This window comes from Pongo abelii, chromosome 7, assembly GCF_028885655.2.
Source record: "Pongo abelii isolate AG06213 chromosome 7, NHGRI_mPonAbe1-v2.0_pri, whole genome shotgun sequence".
NCBI lineage: Eukaryota > Metazoa > Chordata > Mammalia > Primates > Hominidae > Pongo > Pongo abelii.
In genome coordinates this window covers 140,852,643-140,876,863 of record NC_071992.2, presented here as the reverse complement: position 1 = coordinate 140,876,863, position 24,221 = coordinate 140,852,643, and the positions used below count along the sequence as shown (strand labels likewise).

Sequence of the window (24,221 nt, the reverse complement as noted above, 5' to 3'; positions counted from 1 at the left end):
AATCTCTGTTCCTTTGTAGGGACCTTTCTTTTGTAGGTGAAAGGGACAGAAATATGATTCTGGCCTCCCTGATGGTGAATACAGGAACACTTTCGGATAAATTACAATAGAGAGGAGTCAGCTTATTTAAACAAACTGAGGTTAAGCCAGAGATTGCAGTTAACAGTGAAAAAATTTAAAGCAAGTACCTGGATGGACGCGAAGCAGTGCCCAGGAGACGCAATTTACATGAAAGAGATGATCATTGTCACTCATTCATTATTTTTTGAGCACCAGCCATGTGCCAGGTCCAGGACTAGAAGAAACTTGGGTGTAGGTGAGGTCACAGGAACAGTCCCTACCGCAGCTGAACATCAGGAAGCCAGACTGGGAGCGCATGCCGTGGCTGACTAGTACTCCAGCAGGGACCTGGGGTTCCATTCAGATCAGCGTAAAGAGATGGCTTCCCAAATGAGACCTCTCCAGAGATGGTTCATTCCACCCCACAATGGCCACCAGAAACACTGTGCTGACCAGAGGGCTTCACTGCCCCAAACCCCACAATCACACTCCAGGATGAGAAACCTAAAAGTCTATCTTGATGAGGCTTCATAGCTGGAAACCACCCCTCATGGATCCACAGGCTGCATATGATGAAGGGAGAGTCCAGGAAGTCGAGCCATTCCAGGCAGACATGTAGCAAAAGCCCAAGCCAGGATCCACCCTCATGCAATAAATAACACCTGTGCACATAAGAGAGGTGACAGGCAGGGCCTCCCTGGGAACCTGGGCCTGTGGCATGTGAAGAAACACCCAAGAGAGCACAAAGTTCCAATGTCATGACCAGATATTCTGGTGCCAGGCATGCTTCTGGGTCCCAGCAAAAGACACACAAATCCGTGTCCTTGGGGACCCACAGTCTAGTGATCTAGGGCTGGCTGGGTCACACGCTTCTTTTCAAGGACTCGAAAGCCTCTGCATGGATGCAATTTTGGGGGAAAAGTAACCCTAACCCTCTGCTTCTCTCATCCTCCCCTCTTCTGTGTATATGTCTGTCTCTTTCTCTCTGTGTGTGCCCTTCCCCACTCCCATCCCCATTCCTTTTTTTATTTATTATATTTTGGTGGCGTGTGGCTCGGTTTCTTTTGGTCCCCTCGTGTGGCCCCTCCCCTGCTGCAGAACTCGTCCAGCTCGGCCTCCTCCGAAGCCTCGGAAACCTGCCAGTCAGTGAGCGAGTGCAGCTCCCCCACCTCTGTCAGCTCGGGCTCCACCATGGGTGCCTGGGTGTCCACAGAGAAGGTGACCGCCCGGGTGGCAGCCACAGCGGCCCCACTCTCCCTGGTCCCCCTGCCTGCTGCTCACACAGCCCTCACAGCCGTGGCAACCTGGAAGCTCAGAATCGACACCAAGAGTGGGGCTCCTCTTGGGGACAGAGGGTGGGACAAGGCTGAGGGCATTTTCTAGAATGAGTGCCTGGCTGCTGAACAATGACCACATGGTCGTCTCAAGGGAGAGGAAGGGGTATGGGGAATTTGGAGGTGTGAAGGCTTTCTCCCAGACCAGGTGTTGCGTGCCTGTCCATCCTCCTCCCTCCCTTCCCGAGCCACCCACCAGACCGTTGGATGAGCCATGTCACTGTGTCAGAGGCTGTGTGCTTTTCTGCTTTTTAGTTTGCACCCCCACCTCCCTGCCCTTGATTGAGAATGTGCTCCTGAGCAATGCGATGATTTTGGAAACCTAGAATGAACAGATTCATTTGAAGATGCTTTGGAATTTTTAAATTTGCATAATGAAATAAGCAAAACACTATCACCATGAAATGAAGCTTCGTTAGTTACATAATCAAAAACCATTGAGAAGGCAACAAATTGAGGGCACTGATCAATTTTCAAACTTCTAAAACGTAGGTCAAACAGAGATGCTTATTTGGTGTCAAATTGATGTGCATTCTTTGCACCCCAGCTCTTTTCTCTTGCATCACGGATCATCCGTGAGCAGCGGAGCCCCAGTGTTTGTTTGATTTATAAATATTCAGGTTCCCCTCCCTTGAATGTTGGTGCCATTTGTATCTCCGCACTCATCCTGTCATATTAATTTTTTTTCCTTTTCCCCCCCTTTGTTTGTTTGTTTCCAGTTGTCTAACGGGTTTTCTCACTATAGTTTATCAAGTGAGTCCCACGTGGGGCCCACGGGTGCAGGCCTTTTCCCTCATTGCCTGCCTGCCTCCCGCCTGCTCCCTCGGGTCACCTCTGTCCACCTTCCAGACTACGCTCATTATTACACCATTGGGCCCGGCATGTTCCCGTCATCTCAGATCCCTAGCTGGAAGGTTTGTGTCTCTCCCCCTCCTCCTCTCCCGCTGTCATTGCCTCTGTGCTCACCCCTCTTCTGTTCCAACCCCCTCACCCCGACTATCCCCTCACCCCCTTCCTTTCACACTCTGCCTTCTTCCCCATAATGCCTCTCCCTCAGGAAACTCCCATTGGGGGAGAACCAGAAAGCAGCCAGCAGCTCTAAGACAGCAATTTCCACAGGTAGCTGGGGCTGAGGGTCTTCTTTCAGGGGACTTTGGTCAATCCCTGATAGACGGCAGTGCAGTGTGCACCGCAGGCAGCGGCAGTTCCAAGTCGAAAGGCCCAGTTTTGCATCAAGTTGAAATCCGTGGGTTGATCCCTCCCGGGGGCCACCTGAGGGTGTCAGCATGATCAGAGCTTCTAAGGGGTCCGGGGGGGACTTTCCTTCTGGCCATGTTTCCCATTTTCCCTAATGAGCTCCCTGCTGGGCTGTGGTAACATAACCATAACCCAAAGCAGGTTTGGGATGATCATGTTGAACTTAACAGTACACACAGACTTTAGTTTTAGTCTTGAGTGTTCAAACATGTTTGCTTTAATATAAAGACAAACTTTGAAAATGATCCCCTAGCAAGTCCGATCAATGCTCCTCCAGGAGGATACTCTGCTCTCTTTTGAGAGGAGGACCCTAATTTGAAAAGTAGGCCCCTTGGCTGCCAGCATTTTAAGCAGGTTTTGACTTTAGCCCTCACAGGCTGTGTGGGCCTCTCAAGGCTCCTTGGAATCTTTCTACTGCCCCTGGGCACCTTCCTTTCCTTGTGAGGGCTTGAGAGGGCAGGGAGCCTGCCATGCCCTTTGAGGCTGGTTTCCTGGGAATGGAGGGAGAAGGGCTGATGTAGCTTTAGTGCTCACTGGTGGCCATTCCCCTAACGGGAAGCCATCTGTGTTGTTAAGGAGCAGCGGTCCCTTCAGACAGGAGAAGCAGGATGTGCTGTCCACTGGCGGGTCCCCTTAGCTTACACCGCTCACCTGTTAGGGGGCTGCCGGGTCTCCTGCTGCCACCTGGTGGGTGAGGGGTTTTAATCTTTGGGCAGAGAACGAGGAAAAGGGAGGTACACAGGGGGCTTCCAAAGGGTTTCCATTCCTTGCCCTTTAGAGCCTGGAGAGGGCATGCAGAGGGCCTGTGGCTTGTCCCAGCCGGAGGTTACCCTTAAGGGGCCCAGCTGCCTTCTCTGGGGAGCTGTCTATGGGGTCCCTGCAGCCCTCCAGTGGAGGCAGAGGCCCTGGCTCCTGACCGCACTTGTTCTGCATAGGACTGGGCTAAGCCTGGGCCCTATGACCAGCCTCTGGTGAACACCCTGCAGCGCCGCAAAGAGAAGCGAGAACCGGACCCCAACGGGGGAGGACCCACTACCGCCAGCGGCCCGCCTGCAGCAGCTGAGGAGGCTCAGAGACCACGGAGCATGACTGTGTCGGCTGCCACCAGGGTGATGCTCTTGTTCTCAATAGTTGGTTGGGGCCACCTCAGCCTGGCTGGGGATCATATTCTGGCCAGCAACTGGTGGGCCAAGGCAGCCTTGCAGCTGGAGGGACCTGGGCTCCATTCCCTGACTTCCTGCTCTACAGCAAAGTCCCCGGGAAAAAACCTTGTGTGGGAATGAGAGAGGCAGAACTTTCTAGGGTCAGAGTGGGACCCAAGCAAGTCAGTAGCCCCCTGGGCCCACAGACATGTGCTCATGGGGGCAGAACAGGAGTGACGTTGAGGCCCCCCCTGAAGCAACCTTGTGTCTTTCTCTCCTCCAACCTGCAGCCTGGTGAGGAGATGGAGGCTTGTGAGGAGCTGGCCCTGGCCCTGTCTCGGGGCCTGCAGCTGGACACCCAGAGGAGCAGCCGGGACTCGCTTCAGTGCTCCAGCGGCTACAGCACCCAGACAACCACCCCCTGCTGCTCTGAGGACACCATCCCTTCCCAAGGTATGAGGCAGCCTGGGGTGTGCACTTAGGCTTTCTGAGTAGCACCAGGTGAGGAGATAGAAAACTGCTGGTCCATTTTAACCACAACCCACCACTTGCTAACTAACAGGCGTCAGGATTGTTTTCATCATCTGGGAATGCTTTGGGGAGCTCATCTGTAGTTGTCAGGTAGCTGCCATATAAGAAAGGGATCTGAGGCCGGGCGCAGTGGCTCATGCCTGTAATCCCAGCACTTTGGGAGGCCGAGGCAGGCGGATCACGAGGTCAGGAGATCAAGACCATCCTGGCTAACATGGTGAAACCCTGTCTCTACTAAAAATACAAAAAAATTAGCCGGGCGTAGTGGCAGGCGCCTGTAGTCCCAGCTACTCAGGAGGCTGAGGCAGGAGAATGGCGTGAACCCAGGAGGCAGAGCTTGCAGTGAGCCGAGATTGCGCCACTGCACTCCAGCCTGGGTGACAGAGCGAGACTCCGTCTCAAAAACAAAAAACAAAAAACAAAACAAAACAAACAAAAAAAAGGGATCTGGACTTTCACAGCTTTTTGCATTTTGCAGCATCATACACAGCAGTCTCCAATTTGAATGGAGACATGCTGTAATAAGAATAGCTTCAGACCAGGGGCAGTGGCTTACGCCTGTAATCTCAACATTTTGGGACTCGAGGCGAGCAGATTGCTTGAGCTGCAGAAGTTCAAGACCAATCTGGGAAACATGGCGAAACTCTTGTCTCTACAGAAAATACAAAAATTAGCCAGGTGTAGCAGCACACACCTGTGGTCCCAGCTACTCTGGAGGCTGAGGTGGGAGGACTGCTTGAGCCTGGGAAGTCGAGGCTGCAGTGATCTGACTGCACCACTGCACTCCAGCCCGGGCAACAAAACGAGACCCTGTCTCAAAGGAATAGCTTCATTTTTGTTTTAGCACTTTGCACTACCCACTTTATGGTTATTTTCTGATTTAATCTTTACAGCCACTTATGGGGTAGGTATTTTCATCCCTATTTTACAGAAGTGGAAATTAAGGCTCAGTAACTCGCTCATATTCACACAACCAATAAGTAGAACTGGAGTTTGAACCTAAGTGTGTTAGAGTGTAATGCCCAAGTTCTTAACCTATTCCAGCCAAATCCTCTATCAAACCTGCCTTCCTCATCCTCAAGTCCACTGCACACACAAGTCAGGCAAAATGAAAATCTAACAGCTGGAATATATCTATGGTAATTGACCAGAAGCTATGCAATTCATCATTCAAAACCTCTAAGACAGTGAGTCTTATTGGAGAGTGATTTTATTCCCCAGGGGACATCTGGCAATGTCTGTAGACATTTCTGGTTGTCATAACTGGAGGGGTACTACTGGCATCTAGTGGGCACAGGGCAGGGATACTGCTTAAACATCCTGGAATACACAGCACGGCCCCTCCCCACCACGTCCTCCATAACAAAGAACTATCTGGCCCAAATTATCAATAGTACGGTGGTTCAGAATCAGGGCTGTGAGCTGTTTAATCTGTAAGCTCCCACATCACCCTGAGATTGGTCTTACGAAGAAGTGAGCACATGACACTGATGGAAACTGTTTGTCCCTTATTGTCAGGGACTCACTGTCAGTAGCTTTGTTCTTTGTCTAGCCCCCGCCTCTCCAGTTAATTATCAGGGAGATGTTACAGCCTAGGCTAGTCTATTTGAGGTTTGATCTTCATGTTGAATTCTGGACTGGAGATTTTGTCTTCTTTCATCCCCCTTATTCCTCCCAGAGATGCTTGGAGGTAGCTTCGCTGCAGCCTAGCAGCTTTACCTTCTTCCCCATTGACGATATTTGAGTGCCTACCATGTCCAGCCCTGTTCTAGGTACTTGGGACACATCAGTGAACAAAGCAAAGATCCCTGCCAGGGAGTTCTTAGTTGGTGAGGCTTTCTGAAGATGGTAGAGAAGCCTGGGGGAAGCTTGGGATGAGACTGTGTGTGTACCCTGCCTTACGTGCCTTTTGTCCTCCCAGCACAGAAGAATCAAAAAAGCACAGCTGCTGTCTTGAATATGTCTAATCAAATCCTATAATCAGTTTCAGATTATGATTATTTCTCTGTAAGTGGTGACCAGGAGGCAGATCAGCAGGAGTTTGACAAGTCCTCCACCATTCCAAGAAACAGCGACATCAGCCAGTCCTACCGACGGATGTTCCAAGCCAAGCGTCCAGCCTCAACTGCTGGCCTCCCCACCACCCTGGGACCTGCTATGGTCACTCCAGGGGTTGCAACTATCCGACGGACCCCTTCCACCAAGCCTTCTGTCCGCCGGGGAGCCATTGGAGCTGGTCCCATTCCCATCAAGACACCCGTGATCCCTGTCAAGACCCCAACCGTCCCAGACCTCCCAGGGGTGTTGCCAGCCCCTCCAGATGGGCCAGAAGAGCGGGGGGAGCACAGCCCTGAGTCACCATCTGTGGGTGAGGGCCCCCAAGGTGTCACCAGCATGCCCTCCTCAATGTGGAGCGGCCAAGCTTCCGTTAACCCTCCACTTCCAGGCCCGAAGCCCAGTATCCCTGAGGAGCACAGACAGGCAATTCCAGAAAGCGAAGCTGAAGACCAGGAACGGGAACCCCCAAGTGCCACTGTCTCCCCAAGCCAGATTCCAGAGAGTGACCCTGCAGACCTGAGCCCAAGGGATACTCCACAGGGAGAAGACATGCTGAACGCCATCCGAAGGGGCGTGAAACTGAAGAAGACCACGACAAACGATCGCTCGGCCCCTCGCTTCTCTTAGGCTCACAAGAAATGCGCTGGTGGGGAATGAACTGTTTCATTAATAAAACCTAATTTGTCTTGATCCATTCCAATCTATAATAAAACAAAAGATTTTGTAGGCAACTGGGAATATAGCTCTTTTGAAAGTACTCGACACCTTTAGATAAGAATTAAAACCAACCTATGTAACTGACATAATCTTGATCTTTTAATTTGTAAATATTGACAGACAATTTTCTTTCTGCACATTTTAATCTTAGTTTCCCTTTTGATTTTTCTGAAGGTGCCAAATTCCATTTAACTTTTTTACAAGTCTTTGTAAAATTTTAAATGCATAAGGGGGGTTGGGGCAGGGGAACCACGAAGTAGTTAATTTTAGAAAAGGATTTACTATACTTCACTCTTCTTTTTTTTTCCCCACAAGCTTTTGTAGATGCACTGTAGTAGTCTAGTTTAGAAGCAAATGCAAGTTATTTTAATGTACAAGCTAAATGGGTAAGAGGTAAATCTTCATTTAAATATACTATGTTCTGGATGAAAGAGCAGGAGTAACAACTGATGCGCAATACTCAGAGTGAAGGACATCTGGAAATGGTAGACTGTTGGGACTGGGGGGAGGGCCACGGGAGGGGCACACCGTCAACATAGCCGGTCCTGTTACATTTAAGAGTAGCCTCGTAGGTTGAATTTCTTCTAGTAGCTTCATGGTAAATGCATCCGAATAAGCCATACTGGATTGCAGTGTTTGTTTCTGTACGGTGTTTAAGGACTTCCTTTCTCCCACGATTCCTCTGGACTGCACACAGCACCCACAACCAGCCCCATGCATGCTGCTGCCTCTGGGCAGTCGTAGAATCTCCCACTTCAGTTTCTCGTTGATTGTACTCACCTTCATGGAATCCAAATACATCCAAAAGGGTAAGGCAGTTTTAAAAATGTGAAAACATTTAAAAATGATAGCAGGGAATTCTTATAGTAAATGCCTTTTACTTAACTGTGCCCAGCAGGCTGGGTGCGTTAAAAAGCCCAAATATTTTGAAAAAACTCGAACGGATTTGACAAGGGTAGCCAGCTTGGAGTCTAGCAACTTGCCAATGTGTTTACCAATCTGGGGGCTTGTTTTTCTTTTCTTCTTTCAAATAAATGGCAGTTAACTGGCTTCACAGTAAACATTGAAGAGAGGAGGATTTGTTTATTGTCACTGGGAATCTGACCACTATACTGTCCTTTTTGTGTATTCTGGGTAATGTTTTTTGGAAAGGATTTGTCTTTTTTAAGTGGAAGTTAAATTTGTTATACTGCCCATCCCCTAAAGCCAACAGAGATGTGTAGATTTAAAGGGATCACATTTGAAGACAATAGTGTTTAAGAAAAGCAAGCAAGTCCCTTAGCAGTCAGGTCATAACAGGACACATTTCTGACCGAACCCTCTCGAGGAGGAGTTTGGTGGGTCTCAGACACCCTGCAGATTCCTGTTGGCTCTAACCCTCAATTACCTAATCTTATGCTTTAACAGATAACTGCATTGGATGTGAGAGTAACGTACCGTATGGTCATTGTTCTATATATTAACATTGAACACTGCTGCGATTGCTCAAGGACATTTTATGTTACGGCTTTAAAGCAAAGGCATGATTATTAGACACTATTTAAGCTTTTTTCTTTGAAAAACAAGCTCCTTTTACAGAATATAAGCAACAGTAGTGCCTGTGGTTTAGCCCACCAATCTTGATGACAAGTAGCTGATGCATTGTGCATATGATGCTTGAGATGGTTTTTGCAAAAGCAGAAATCGCTGCAAGGTAATCATAATAGATAAAAGTGGTATTTTAAACCTTTGAAATAAATGGATGTAACTGTACCTTGGTACAGCTTTTCACTTGTTTAGTTTTTAAACGTTAGTATAATCTGAATAAATAAAATGTTGCCAAACTCAATGTAGAAAGAATGTGACAACACACCTTGGGTAGTTCTGCTTGTGTTTTTGCATATTGTAAAAGCAGTGTCACAGCTAAAAATAAAGAAATCGTTTCTAACGGTAAATTATTGTGCTTTAGTTGCTAGTTTGTACTGAGAGTTGACCTCTCCCTGTGCAGTTTTTTGTTCTAAACTTGTATAAATAACAATTGTGTAATGTGTCTCCCTTCTACATTGTAACAATTGCTTCAGCCTACGTTATAAATAAAGAACCACTAGATTAAAAAAGTCCTGTATTTCAAGTCTTGTTACAATTCAGTTTGAGGTCTTAGTCAAATGTTAGAAGATGGACTGGGACTCAAATTGAGCTTACATAGAAAAGTGACAAAATATTTTTGTGATGGCTATAAGATCATGAGTTGCCTGAAACTATTTGAAAACAGTTCTATCTAATGAGGGATCAAGAACTAAAAGCAGCTGTTTTGGGTTGAAAGTTTTAAAAACTGCTTTATTTTTAAAAAACAAAAACAAACAAAGCTTCTGAAACATTTAAGTAGTTCTGTTATTCCCTTACCTTTGAGTCCGCAGACAATCCAAGCTACGGTAGCAGAAGCAAAGCTGGAAAACTGCTTCTAAAATAAGCGCCACAAAGTTTTATCCCAGATTGGACCATTTAACCCCAACCATCAAACCTCCACCCCTGAGAGAACTCCACAAATTCCATGCTTATTTGTTGACTATGTACTTCTTAGGGAGAGTTGTTCTTCTAATAAAAACTAAAGTTCCATTAGTGAAATCTTTAGAAAACCAAAAAGGTTATTTTTAAATACTCAATATTTCTGTTCTTGGCTTTGTTTATTCCTTCTGGTTACCACAGCTAATTAGGCCTTTGACTTGAGAGTTTGTTCGCCTCAATCTGGTTCTGCCTCAGTTTTTCCTTACTGGTAACATATGCTATCAGTGATTTATTGCAGAGAACACAGCTGACTGACTACATGTCCCGTCATTTTCTTTACATGCACAATTAATAAAACAATGACAGTGGCACAGTCACTTGGCATCACGGTAATTCTTAGAAGAACGTCAGTCATACCAGAGACCATTTCACTGATTTTTTATTAGGGCAAGTGCATGTTCTGTAACATATTTCACTTGCAAGCATGAAAGATGAGGTCTCTCTCTTTCTACATAGGCCGCTCCCGGGGTCTGGTCACAATATACCACCACAGTGGGGGCAAATCACCTTCCTTTCGGGCAGGGGGCAAAGCTTCAGTTAAAGGACCACCAGGTGGCGTTTCCTCCTGCAGCTGCTTAACCTAGAAGGAGGCAAGGAAGGAATCATTACCAAAGGAATCTAATTGACTATAAAAATCTGTCTGCTGCAGTGAAGGGTCAGCTTTATGTCTATGGTGTGTCACCGACATTACACACTATCTGATCACAATATTGAAAAGTGTTTTTTACATATACCTGCTTTATTTTCATATCCACACTTTTAGAAAAGTCTCCTTAAGGGTTTTTCTATTCTTTTAAATAGCAAAGCCTACCCCTCCTATTCTTCCCCCCACCCCTTTTCTCATCACCTCATTATCTGGACCTCCTCTTATTCTGTAGACAAAAACATGACAACTATCATTCCAATTCTCCTTGTCACAGTCCCCCACCCACTGACCAGAAAAACATTTACTGTTGTGTCTCAGCTAAGTGTTCTCCAAAAGCACCATTAAGAAACCTCAGTTCGTAATATGTTGGGGATGTTAATTCTAAGCCCCCTTCCTAGCAACCAAGAACAAAAATAAATCACAAAATCACATGTAAAAATATGCCCAGTTCTGCCAAATGCTGCCCTACTACCTCCAGTCCCAGTTCTGCCAAATGCTGCCCTACTACCTCCAGTTCTAGTTATGGCCAAGATAAATGTCCTAACAGAGGACAACCCATTCTAGACTGTGGCTGCCCTGGGCCTCCAGTCACATGTGCTGCTTAATAATGTTGAAGTGATGGAATATGTAAAGGAGGAATTGTTTGATGGTATGCCACTGATCAATGGCAGAATGAACCTGCAGCTCACCATGCATATACTTCAAGCTTCTAAACGGTGAGACATTTCTGACAAAACACTGCCCCCTTTGACCACAGTGCCCTTCCTTCGGGTCCCCCGTGGCCAAATATTTCCAAAGGTCAATATCCTCAGTGTTATCACCAGAACCAGCACAACTTCCAAATCATGAATTCAAATATCCCACTATCCAACCACACTCTCCCTTTCCCACTCATTTGTTTAAATGCCTCCTTGAAACTCAGACTACCAATTCACAGATCCTCCAAACTTGGCCTTCCCTGTCTGCATCTGCCCCCACTGGCTTGACTTTGTTTTTTTTAAATCCAGCTTAGATTCCATCATGACAATAGCTTCCTTTCGAATAACCTCAAGTCCCTTGTCACTCTCTGAGCAACAGCCAAACCCAACCATATACCCTCAGGCCTGTGCTCATACAGCTTAGTATTGCTAAAGAGAAAAAAGATATGGGAGCAAATCGGAGTCATTACTCACTAATTATTCCCAACCTCAAATGGGCCTTTGCCACCTGGCCATCCTACTACTCTCCAGCAAGCTCTTCCTCGCCTCATGACTATCATACCTTGTCCAGTCTCCAAATATGCTGCACCCACTCGTTCTGGGCTTTTCCTCTTATTTCACTAAAAAAAAGAAGCTATCATACAAGTCTGTCATCTTCAAAACTTCTAACCCAAATGTATTTATATACAATCTTTTGCCTAATTATAATGGACAAAGAATCCTTTCTCCTTTTCTTCTTTCTCTATGCTCTCTCCTAAGGATTCCATACATCTCTCCATAGCTTTTAAAACTGAAAACTCCCACGTTTCTGTTTCCAGGCCAAATCTCTCCTGGGAGTTCCACATTTCCACATCTGAAGTTGGCTTCTGACATCTACACTTGATGTCTCACAGGATTCTCAAAACTTCACACTTCCAAAATGAATTCTCGATTGCTGCTCTGACACCTGTGCCCCCTTCCCCAATCTTCCCTATCTCAGTAAACATCACCAAACTCCAGATGTTAAAGCTTAAAACCCAGAAACCATTCTTTTTTTTTTTTTGAGATGGAGTCTTGCTCTGTCACCCAGGCTGGAGTGCAATGGCGCGATGTCAGCTCACTGCAACCTCCACCTCCTGGGGTTCAAGCAATTCTCCTGCCTTAGCCTCCCAAGTAGCTGGGATTACAGGTGCACATCCCCCACGCCCGGCTAATTATTTGTACTTTTAGTAGAGATGGGGTTTCACCATGTTACGCTGGTCGTCAGGAACTCCTGACCTCAAGCTATCACCCACTTTGGCCTCCCAAAGTGCTGGGATTATAGGTGTGAGCCACCGCACCCTGCCCCAGAAACCATTCTTGATTCCTCCCCGTCCCTCGCCCACCCTCAACATCCAGTCAGTCGTCACATCCCTCCAAATGATGTCCTGAGTCAATTTCCTTCCATATCCACATCATCCACCCTAGTGTTAGTCATGACAACCTTTTGACTAAACTTCTGCAATAATCCTAGAAGGGTCTCTTTGCTTCTCCTCTTCCCCTCTCCAATATATTCTTCACACTACAGCAAGATTGAGCTTTTAGAAATATAACTGACCATCCTAACATGACTGAAAAATGCCTAAGAAAATAGTGGAGAGGCAGGTTAAGGGAAAGTATAGCAAGAAGGCAAAAAAGTCAGGCAAAGGACTAAAGAGAAGGAGATCTGAAGCAAAATCAAAGACAAAGCCAAAACGACCAGGGAATGCACTTTAACTTACTTGTAAGGTGGTTATAAATGTTAAATTGATACACTTAGATACTAAAGTATATCTGAGAAGCAAGGGCCCAGAGTAACTGTCATGGCTGGAATCTGGACCTCTGCACGTGGGGAGCAAAACTTCACTCCATCTACATAGCTAAGGAATAACAAAGTACAAGTAGAACGCACCTCTCGTTCCCAGCTTTCCCTCTGCAGTTTCTTCCACTGTTCTCTCTTGGCAAAGTAATCAGGATACATTGCCTTCTCAGAAGGATGCCAGTCATCTAAGCACCATTCTGGGACCTGTCAGGAGAGGAAATCATGGTATCAATCCACAGGACACATTTACCTATCCCTGACAGGGCCTGCTCAGGAGATGTAAGACAAAGATCTAGGTATATTTTTATAACCACTGCAACTACCAGACTGTTTCTAACTCTAAGCAAGGAACAGCAGAGGATAAGTAGGAACCAAAGATAAAGGAAAACGCTTTAGATTCAAAGACGGTGCTGAAAAATAGCACCATCATCAGTCCAAGGAGAACTGGCTTCATTCCTCCCCTACCTGCCTTCTCTAAATATCCAGAGTAGTCTTATCTTACTTGGAACTCTTAATTAGAGTATCTCAGAAATATTAAGCACCAATCCAAGTTGGTTAACTTTAAAGTCCAAAATGAACTTTGTTATAGCAAAAAGTATACTGTACGACCTTAAATCTGAATGTAGAAAGAAAAGTCTTAATGACGTCTCAGAGAGAGAAAACTGACACCTAAAAAACAGTACAGGCACATCTTAGAGATACTGGGGGTTTGGTTCCAGACCGCTGCAATATAGCAAATATCACAATAAAGCAAGTCACAAAATGTTTTTGGTTTCCCAGTGCATATAAAAGTTTTGTTTATACTATACTATAAAGTGACAAAAGCATTATGATGTCTGGTGAGATGGAGTCCTCCTGGTGAAGATTTTGTGAATATTGATTAAATGATAACAAAGGACTTTGAACAGTCCATCAACTTAGTTGATAAAGCAATGGCAGGGTTTGAGAGGATTGATTCCCATTTTGAAAGAAGTTCTTCTGTGGGTAAAATGCTATCAAAAGGAAAAGTCAATTGATATGGCAAACCTCACATAATATACATAAAAAATGTACATAATTTAGGCCAGGTGCAGTGGCTCATGCCTGTAATCCCAGCACTTTGGGAGGCTGAGGCAGGCGGATCACCTGAGGTCAGGAGTTCGAGACCAGCCTGACCAACATGGAGAAACCCTGTCTCTACTAAAAATACAAAATTAGCCAGGCATAGTGGTACATGCCTGTAATCCCAGCTACTCGGGATGCTGAGGCAGGAGAATCACTTGAACCTGGGAGGTGGAGGTTGCGGTGAGCCGAGATTGTGCCACTGCACTCCAGCCTGGGCAAAACTCTGTCCCCCCCGCCCAAAAAAAAGACATAATTTAAAAATACATTATTGGTTGGGTGAGGTGGCTCCTGCCTTTAGTCCCAGCCCTTTGAAGGCTGAGGTAGGGAGATTCTATGAGGGTAGGAGTTCGAGACCAGCCTGGACAACACAGCAAGATTCCATCTCTACAAAAAAAATAAAATAAATTAGCTAGGTGTGGTGGTGTGCATCTGTTTTCTTAGCTACTTGGTTGGCTAGGACAGGAGGATTGCTTGAGCCCAGGTGGTCCAGGCTGCAGTGAGCTATGATCATGCTATTGCACTCCAGCCTGGGCAACAGAGGGAGACCGTCTCCAAAACAAAAACAAAAGAAATACGTTATTGATAAAAACTGCCAACAATCATCTGAGCCATCAGAAAACCAATCTTTTTACGGGTGGAGTATTGTATCAATGTTGATGGCGGGTGACTAATCAGGGTGATGATTGCCAAAGGCTGGAGTAGCTTTGGCAATTTCCTAAAATAACGAGGTTTGCCACATCAACTGACTCTTCCTTACACCAAACACTTCTACAGCATGTGATGCCATTTGACAGCATTTTACCCACAGAAGAACTTCTTGCAAAATTGGAGTCACTCCTCTCAAACCCTGCTGCTGCTTAATCAACTAAGTTGATGTACTATGCGAAGTCCTTTGTTATCATCAATGTTCACAAAATCTTCACAAGGAGACTCCATCTCAAGAAACCACTTTCATATTCATCCATAAGAAGCAACTCTTCATCTGCTCAAGATTTATCATGAGATTACAGCAATTCAGTCATATTCTCAGGATCAACTTCTATTCTGGCTCTCTTGCTATTTCCACAACTTCTGCAGTTACTTCTTCTGCTGAAGTCTTGAGCCCTTCAAAATCATCCACAAGGGTTGGAATCAACTTCTTCCAACCCCGTTAAGGCTGATATTTTGATCTCTTCCCATGAATAATAAATATCCTCAATGGCATTTAGAATGGTGAATTCTTTCCAGAAAATTTTACTTTGCCCAAATCCATCAGAGGAATCACTATCTATGGCAACTGTAACTATGCAAAATATATTTCTTAAATAATAAAACTTGCAAGTGGAAATTACTCCTTGATCCAAGGGCTGCAGAATGGATGTTGTGTTAGCAGACATGGTAGCAGGTCTCAACAATGGGCTTAAAAGATTCGGTAAACCATGTTGTATACAAATTTGCTGTAATTCAGGCTTTGTTATTCCCTTTCTAGGGCACAGGCAGAGTAGGTTTAGCATAATTCTTAAGGGCCCCAGGATTTTCAGAATGGCAAATGAACAATGGCTTCAATTTAAAACCACCAGCTGCATTAGCCCCTAACAAGAGAGTCAGCCTGTCCTTGAAGTTTTGAAGCCAAGCATTGACTTTTCTCAAGGTATGAAAGTTCTAGATGGTATCTTATTCCAAAATAAGGCTACTTCATCTCCACTGAAAATCTGTTGTTAAGTACAGCCACTTTCATCAACTATCTTAGCCAGATTTTGTGTAATAATTTGCTGCAGCTTTTCCATCAGCACTTGTTGCTTCACCTTGCACATCTGTGTTACAGAGATGGCTTTTTTCCTTAAACCTCATGGACCAACCTCTACTAGCTTCCAACTTTTTTTCTGCAGCTTCCTCATCTCTCTCAGCCTTCACAGAAATGAAGAGTTAAAGACTTGCTCTGGATTAGGCTTTGGCTTAAGGGAATGTCGTGGCTGGTTTGATCTTTTGTCCCAACCACTAAAACTTTCTCCATATCAGCAGTAAGACTGTTTCACTTATCATTTGTGTGTTTACTGGAGCAGCACTTTTAATTTCCTTAAAAAACCTTTAATTTCCTTTGCATTCACAACTTGGCTAACCAGCGGAAAAGGCCTTGCTTTCTACCCACCTTGGCTTTCAACGCGCCTTCCTCACTAAGTTTAATCATTTCTAGCTTTTGATTTAAAGTAAGAGATGTGTAACGGATTTAAAGTGAGAGACATGTAACTCTTCCTTTCACTTGAACACTTAGAGGCTATGGTATGGTCGTTAATTGTCCTAATTTCAGTGTTGCTGCATCTTAGGGAATAGGGAACCTTGAGGAGAGGGATAGAGGCGGAGGAACTATTGGTCGGTGAAACAGTCAGCACACACACATTTATCGATTAAGTCTGCTGTCTTATATGGGCATGGTTTTTTTGTGCCCCAAAACAATGACAATAGTAACATCAAAGGTGACTGATCACAGTTCACCACAACTGTGTGTAGATAGAGTAATAATAAAAAAAAGTTTGAAATATTGCAAGAATTGCCAAACTGAGAAACAGAGACAGGAAGTGAGCACATGCTGTTGGAAAAATGGTGCCCACAGACTTGGCTCAGCACGGGGTTGCCACAAACCTTCAATCTGTAAAAATACAATATCTGCCAAGCACAATAAAACAAAATGCAATAAAATGAGGTAGGCCTGCATCTGACAACTGTCAGGAAATAAGTCTCCTAGCTACCCCTTGGAGGGCAAGTGATTTCTAAGGCTGAGGTTTGGGACTGAAGAAACAAAGTCTATTTCTCAGAAGGCAGTCATCATTATAATTCTCACCTACCTTGTAGCAATCGTATCTCTCATAGGAGGTGCCCCCAGGAGAGTCAGGGAAGATGTATGGCTGTGGATGCTGACGGTACCAGAATTCTTCCTCAGCCTCCTTCAACAGCTGGGTGGCCCTCGCCATATCCTTTTCATTCTTATGTTCTTCAAACCGGGCTCTCATCAAACAAGCAAAGTATCGGTATTTGTCTCTTAAACCAAAATGATTTTGAAGATTAGAAATGTTACCTATTCACGTGGTCAGTGTTGCTGTCTGACAGGAGGCTGCACTTCTGATACCTTCTGGATGGGCAGTGGACCTCCCCCAACCCTCCCAACAGAGCAGCCGTATCATCATGGCTGCTTCCTCTACAGCCCACCAAACAGCAGCAGCAAAAAAATACTGTATTAAATATATACCCTAACCGTTTTCTCCTTACATCCAACAATGGAAAGAGGATTTAAACAAAAAAAAAGAAAAGAGCATTCGCAAGAGAAAAGCTATAACCTCTGTAGGATCATTCAACATTCATCGAATGACAACTTCCATTTCCTTCTATCTTGTGCTAGTCACTATGCTAAATTCTGGAGATACAAAGATGAATAAGAAAGGTGTTACTTGGCGGAAACAGTATTGCTTAGCTCATACAGAGCTAGGTTTGTATCCTGACTCTGACACTAGCTGCATAAACTTAGGCAAGTTAAAGTCAAGTTCTAAAGAAACTGGGCAAAGATCAGTTAGGAGGTTTTGACAATAATCTAGGACACAGCTGACGAGAGCCTGAAAGTAGGGAGCTGTGATGGTGACAGGAGACAGGAGAGACATTTAGCCTTCCAAGTTATGAGAACAGGCCCTCCAGTCAGACTGTATGGGCCTGAATCTTAGCTCTGCCACTACTAGCTGTGTAACTTGGGGTAAGTTAATGTCTTCTGGCCAGGTGCGGTGGCTCACAGCTGTAATCCCAGCACATTGGGAGGCCAAGGCGTGTGGATCACCTGAGGTCTGGAGTTCAAGACAAGCCTGACCAACATGGAGAAACCCCGTCTCTACTAAAAATACAAAAATGAGGCCGGGCATGTTGGCTCACGCCTGTAATCCCAGCACTTTGGGAGGCTGAGGCAGGTGGATCACCTGAGGTCAGCAGTTCTAGACCAGCCTGGCCAACATGGTGAAATCCCATCTCAACTAAAAATACAAAAACTAGCCGGGCGTGGTGGCAGGCACCTGTAATCCCAGCTACTCTGGGGGCCAAGGCAGGAGTATAGCTTGAACCCGGGAGGCGGAGGTTGCAGTGAGCCGAGATTGCGCCATTGCACTCCAGCCTGGGGGACAAGAGCGAGACTTCATCTCAAAAAAACAAAACAACAACAAAAAGGCTGGGCACGGTAGCTCACGCCTGTAATCCCAGCACTTTGGGAGGCTGAGGTGGAGGTCACCTGAGGTCAGGAGTTCAAGACCAGCCTGGCCAACATGGCAAAACCCCGTCTCTACTAAAAATACAAAAATTAGCCGGGCGTGGTGGTGCATGCCTGTAATCCCAGCTACTCGGGAGACTGAGGCAGGAGAATTGCTTGAACCCAGGAGACGGAAGTTGCGGTGAGCCAAGATCGCGCCATTGCACTCCAGCCTGGGCAACATAAGCTAAACTCCGTCTAACCAAAAAAAAAAAAAAAAAAAAAAAAAAGTCTTCTAGGCCACAGGTTCCTCCTCTGTAAAATAGTGGTAATAACAGTGTGTATATCTTAAGGTTGTCATAAACATTCAATAAGATAAACACACTTTAAAAAGCGCCTGGTACATCCCAAGTGTTCAATAATGTCAGTTACTAATATCATACTGGAAAGAGAATTTACAAAAACCAGTGTCTAATTATACATGGTGTATGAGTATGTGTGTTATTGGCAAAGGAATAAGGAGCAAATACTTGAGAACAATTCTGAGACTTAAAGCTCAGTAACTGAATTACTAATAATACCATTAGCAGAGGCAGGGAATTTGGGAAAAGAGTCAGAATGGGGAGTGATAGGAAAACAAGTTTGATTTCAAAGAATTTAGATAAATTGAGTTTGAGAGAACGGTTGGTGATCTTTTCCATTTTTTTTTTTTATTATTATTTTTTGAGACAAAGTTTCACTCTTGTCGCCCAGGCTGGAGTGCAATGGGGCGATCTCGGCTTACTGCAGCCTCTGCCTCCCAGGTTCAAGCGGTTCTTCTGCCTCAGCCTCATGAGTAGCTGGGATTACAGGCACCCACCACCACGCCTGGCTAATTTTTGTATTTTTAGTAGAGACGCAGTTTCACATGTAGGCCGGGCTGTTCTCGAACTCCTGACCTCAGGTGATCCACCCACCTTAGCCTCCCAAAGTGCTGGGATTACAGGCGTGAGCCATCATGCCCAGCCAACAGTCGCTGATCTAACAAGCAATTAGAACTACAGCTCTAGAGACAAATGAGCGCAGGTGGTGACAGCACTAAATGAGGCTGCCCGAGCACATACAGCAACACAGTAAGCCTAGGATGGAACCACAGAGAACAGCACAATGAGGGCAAATGGAGGAAGAAATTAAGGCAAGGATTGAGAAAGAATGTCAGATCCAAAAAATGCTGAGCCATAGTTGTCATAGTAGCTAGTTTATATAATTTTCCTCTAGGACTATGGACTTTAGTATTCCCAGCTATAGTTCAGTATTGCTTGAATTCTTTTTTTCATGTTTAACTTTTTTTCACACGTAATTATTGTACCTATTTATGGGGTACATGCGATATTTTAATACATCCATATAATGTATAATGATCAAATCAGGGTGATTTGGATATTCATCACCTCAAACATTTATCATTTGTGTTGGGATACCTGAATCCTTGATGGCTCAACTTCCTTCATCATCGATTTGTTTACATGTCCATTTCCCCCACTAATCCATGAGCTGCTGCAGCTCAAAAATGGATTTACTAACATTTATATATTTAGCATACAGCATAGAATCTGAATTGCAAATTCTGTCAAATAAATAAATAAATAAGGAGAACTCAAGGAAGAAACAAACAATCCCATCACATTGTACTTGGCCATCTTCCTGCCAAATCAAGAGAAGTATGTCAGTGATTTTCTAATAGTCACAGATATGCAATCTGGGCTTCGAGGATACCCTCTGCAATTCTTCCAGGCCTACTCCATTTTCCATAGAGTTTTTTTCCCAGAAGCCCTTCTTATAAAACTAGGTTTGGGGAGTCGTAAGACTGGAGTGGAGGCCTGGCACTAAAAAGAGAAAAGCTAATGGGAGGGGTGGGGGAATGATGATGCTTTGGAGGAAGACCTAAATTTTAATCCTGGCTCAGACACTTACAAACGCTATCACCTTGCGCAAGTTACTAGCTGTGCTTATCTCCTTATCTGTAAAATAAGCTTAAGATAATTCCTAACTCCTAGAGTTTTGCAGACTAAAGAAAATAATGCATAGCTTATTGCTGTTAATATTGGAAAGGAGAAGATCGTGAAGAAAACGATTTAGCGAGCGCTGGACCCATGTCAATTACAATTTTAGGCACATTCCTTTATTTCACTTAATTTTCCTGCGACCCTCTGCGCTGGTCCTGCGTCCGTTTTACTAAACAAAAAGCTGACGCCCAGACCCGATAAGCAACTCTACAAGGTCCCCCGGCCATGGGTGGCGAAGCCTGGATTAGAACCCGGGTCTACCATAGGATTCTGTGAAGCGAGAGGCCACCTTCCAATTCCGTTCCCGAAGTCCTTGAACCTCCAGGTACCCAGGGGCCTCTCCACCTCCATGGGGCCCCCAGGGTCACCTCCCCGAGTCCTGGGTCCCCATCCCTTACCTCTGGACGCACCACGACTCGAGGTGGCGTAGCGCCCGCTTATAAAGCCGCAACACCTTTTGCCGATGGGTCAGGTAGGCCCCCGACGCCAAGAACGCCATTACGGTGCTGACCTTCCCCGGCCGCGGGGAGAGCCGGGAAACCGCACGCCTGCGGCAGGTGACGGAGCGGGGCCAGCCGGAAGGGCGGAGCTGCCGGCGGCCACTTCCGCTTCCGCCGGGGAGGTTCCCCGTCTGCGGTCATGAGTCGCTTCAAGTTTATCGGTAAGAGGAGAGTTTTCCCCGCCCTTGGGTCTTTCTGACTTGTCCCGGGCGTCGGTCACCAAGGTCACAGGACCCAGGAATTGCGCCGTCCGGCTTTGTAAGGGTTGAAAGGGCCGCTCAGTGGAAGAGGGCGCGGGGAGGTTTTCTGGGTGCTGGTAATGTTCAGGTTCTTGATCTAGGTTCTGGATTCACGAGGGTGTATTTATTTATAAAAATTAACAAGCCATACAGTTATGATTTTTGTGCTCTTTTCAACATCTGTAATGTATTCAGTTTTTTAAAAAGAAAACTCCAGGAAGGCCAATCACTGTGTTTCCATTCATCCCACGTGCACCTCCCGGCCTTTCCCCTTTGCCTTGGCGGAGGGGATGACCGCTTCTGGGGACCAATTCACTCAACCATTCATTCGTTCATATCATAGTGAGCGCCTCAAGTGGGCCTGGCACTGGCCTAGGAACACAGGGCACAAAGCTCCCAGTTGTACTGTCATCACCATCTGGTGGAGAAACTAGAAAACACAAGTAGTGGGGAGAAAAACAAACTGTACTTGGCAAGTACAATGATCCAGTCAGCATCAGTAGAACAAGAGAGGGAGAATGCTGCCGGGATTTAAATGGGCATGATCCTCGTCTTTGTGGGGTTTCCAGCTACTTGAAGGTGGGAAATGACAGTGATCACACCTCTGCTTTATTTAGCAAGGTAATCCTGATAGCTATTATGTAGGTTTTGTGGGAAATAGGGAGAGGTAGGGAAGCATTTCAAGAGCTTAAACTAGGGTAATGGAAAAGAGAAATGGAAGAGATGTGTGCAGCATTTAGCAGCTGAGTGTTCATGGCCGGTAGTAGAGAGTGAACAAAGATGACTCAGGGTTTGGAAAAATACTTACATATGAAATGGGAGCATGACTAGTTTGGCGGTGAAGAGAGGTACCCAGGTCCATTTGGATTAGGTTAAGTTTGAGATAATTATAGGACATCCAGGTAGAGATATCTGGGCAATTGGGAATGTGGTCTGGCAATCAAGAGATTAGGATTATACATTTAGATCTGAGAGTTATTTAAGCAGTATTTTTTTTTTTTCAAAGACGTTGTGCTAAGTCCTGTGGAACTGTAAAATCTAGTGGTGCAGTTTTCAGACTGGAGACCTAAGACCTATGTACTGTACAGTCAAAAGCAAATGCAGGGGAGAATATAAGTGCCAGGAAAAAGGTTTTGAAATTGCTGTGGGAAAGCCTGGAGTAGGGGTTTGGGGAGGGGTTCTCAAATAAGACATTGCTGTGTCTTAGCCTTTCCATCCTAACCTTTGATATAATTGATGAGGGAGATGGAATAAAGAGCCATGAAGTACTCCATAAAGAAAGGCCACATAACTGTTTAAAAGTGTGTTTATGTTATATAACCAAATCCCTGCCTCAAGTTAATGTCTTAAATCCATCCTCCAGGTAGACTCCATTTTGGTGTATCTAAAAATCAAATCAGCTAAATGTTTCTTTTGCTTCAAATCTTTCATTTACTCTCCTCAGGATAGCCTAAATGCTTTCACGCCATACAAAGCCCTTCTGTGGTCCAGTCCTGCCTACTTTTCTAGCCCATCCCTGGGCTGCTCTATAAACACTTGTGCATGCTGTTTGTTACCTCTGACAAGGTTTTAGAGTGGCAGTTTGGGGCCAAAATATTCCTCTGCCTACCAACTACCCTGTTGCCTGTCTGCCTACTTACTCCTTAAAACTTATACCACATTATTTATAATTAAATATGAGTATGCCTTTCCCACTAGATCAAACTCTTAAGGCAGATACTGGTATGGTATTTATATTTTTTTCCTAGAAGCGTAGTACAATGACTGTTTGGGAAAGTATGAATGAGTGCCTTTAGTGCTAAGGTGATAAGAAAATTAGTAAAGGGATTAGCATCAGATAAAATAAGCAAGAAAAGACTTCTTAAAGAAGGTGACTTTATTGGAATAAATAATTGGAATAAATTTTTTTCTGCATGGTCTCCTTTAGCCCCACTCTCCTAAAGTAACCATATTAAAAGTTTGAAATATAGCCTTCCCTAATTTTTTAATAGATTGTTATACAGATTCATAAAAATATAACATATCAAGTTTTTTTTTCCTTTTTGAAACAGAAATGAGATCATATTATGCATTCTATCCTTGGTATATGCCCTACTCTGATATTTAATCTTTCAGTTTGTGTCATTTAAAAAATTCTGCCCATGAATCGCTAGACTAATTTCTTAGCCTAATAATGAGTTCTGAACAATACTTTGAAAAACACCATATTAAATCCCTGGAAGATTGTTCTACGGACAAACTTCACATGGGACAATTGCATGAAAAATTAAACCAATTTTATGAAAATTACCTTAGATTTTGGTTTAAGACAGCTGACCGTTGTAATTCTACATTTCTCTCTTTTCTACTTGCATAACAAGTGGCTGCCCCTTAGAACTATACCTCAACAGTGGGGGTTTTTGTTTGTTTTGAGACAGGGTCTTGCTCTGTCACCTAGGCTGGAGTACAGTGGCTTAGATCATGGCTCCAGCATTGACCTCCTAGGCTCAAGTGATCTTCCTGCCTCATCCTCCCAAGTAGCTGAGGCTAGAGGTGCTCACTACCACACCAGGCTAATTTTTTTTTTGTAGACCACTGTGTCTTGCTATGTTGCTCAGGCTGGTCTTGAATTGCTGGCCTTAAGCAGTCCTTCCACCTCCGCCTCCCAAAGTTCTGGGATTACACGTGGAGCCACTGGCCAGCATGAGAATTTCTTTAGCCCAGCTTATACTCTCTTTTCTGTCTCCACAAGTGGAATTCTATTCCGTGGATGTTATTTACAAACTCTTCCACTCTCAAAAATACTTCTACGTGTAACTATTATATGCCAAAATCTCTACTGCATTGATCTTAGACTACACACTACACCAAAAAATGAGAAATATCTGTGCAAGAAGAAAATGCAAAATACAAACAACAGTGAAAATAAAAACATCATATTCCATTCCTGATATAGTTTAGATATTTGTCCCCTCCAAATCTCATGTTAAAATTTGCTCTCCAACGTTGAGGTGGTCCAATGGGAGGTGTTTGGGTCACTTCCCACCATCCATCTCATGGGGGTGGATCCCTCATGAAAGGCTTGATGGCCTCCCTGTGGTAATGAGTTCACACTGGCTCCTCTTCCCTTTCCACCAGGATTGGAAGCTTCCTGAGATCCTCCCAAAAGCAGATGCTGGTGTCATGCATCTTGTACAACCTGCAGAACCATGAGCCAAATAAATCTCTTTTCTTTATAAATCACCCAGTCTCAGGTATTCCTTTATAGCAATGCAAAAGCAGATTAATACAGTTCCTCCAAATCACACATAACACCTCCATGTCTATCTTTCCAGATCTTCTGTAGGCAT

General features: G+C 44.9%; 3 protein-coding genes across 7 annotated transcripts in view; 2 read left to right on the top strand and 1 right to left on the bottom strand.

Annotated features, from left to right (window-relative positions):
• Window positions 1-9,195, top strand: part of MTSS1 (MTSS I-BAR domain containing 1) — a 178,569-nt gene extending 169,374 nt beyond the window's left edge. The window contains exons 11-14 of one of the 5 annotated variants that reach the window (XM_009244077.4): window positions 2,114-2,308; window positions 3,587-3,760; window positions 4,084-4,246; window positions 6,309-9,195. In XM_009244077.4, the coding sequence (XP_009242352.4) occupies window positions 2,114-2,308; window positions 3,587-3,760; window positions 4,084-4,246; window positions 6,309-7,009 (1,233 nt within the window). In that variant the 3' untranslated portion in view covers window positions 7,010-9,195. 5 annotated transcript variants of the gene reach the window in all.
• An 809-nt stretch (window positions 9,196-10,004) lies between these two features.
• NDUFB9 (NADH:ubiquinone oxidoreductase subunit B9) lies at window positions 10,005-20,749 on the bottom strand. Its single transcript, XM_024251335.3, has 4 exons — window positions 20,552-20,749; window positions 16,733-16,925; window positions 12,897-13,010; window positions 10,005-10,223 (listed from the first exon to the last, which is right to left on the bottom strand). Exons 1-4 carry the CDS (start codon window positions 20,650-20,652, stop codon window positions 10,092-10,094), a joined length of 540 nt encoding a protein of 179 aa, XP_024107103.3. The 5' UTR covers window positions 20,653-20,749; the 3' UTR covers window positions 10,005-10,091.
• TATDN1 (TatD DNase domain containing 1) overlaps window positions 20,740-24,221 on the top strand; it is a 52,598-nt gene continuing 49,116 nt past the window's right edge. Inside the window, 1 exon segment of the mRNA XM_024251334.3 lies at window positions 20,740-20,814. Within this exon segment, the coding sequence (XP_024107102.3) occupies window positions 20,793-20,814 (22 nt within the window). The 5' untranslated portion in view covers window positions 20,740-20,792.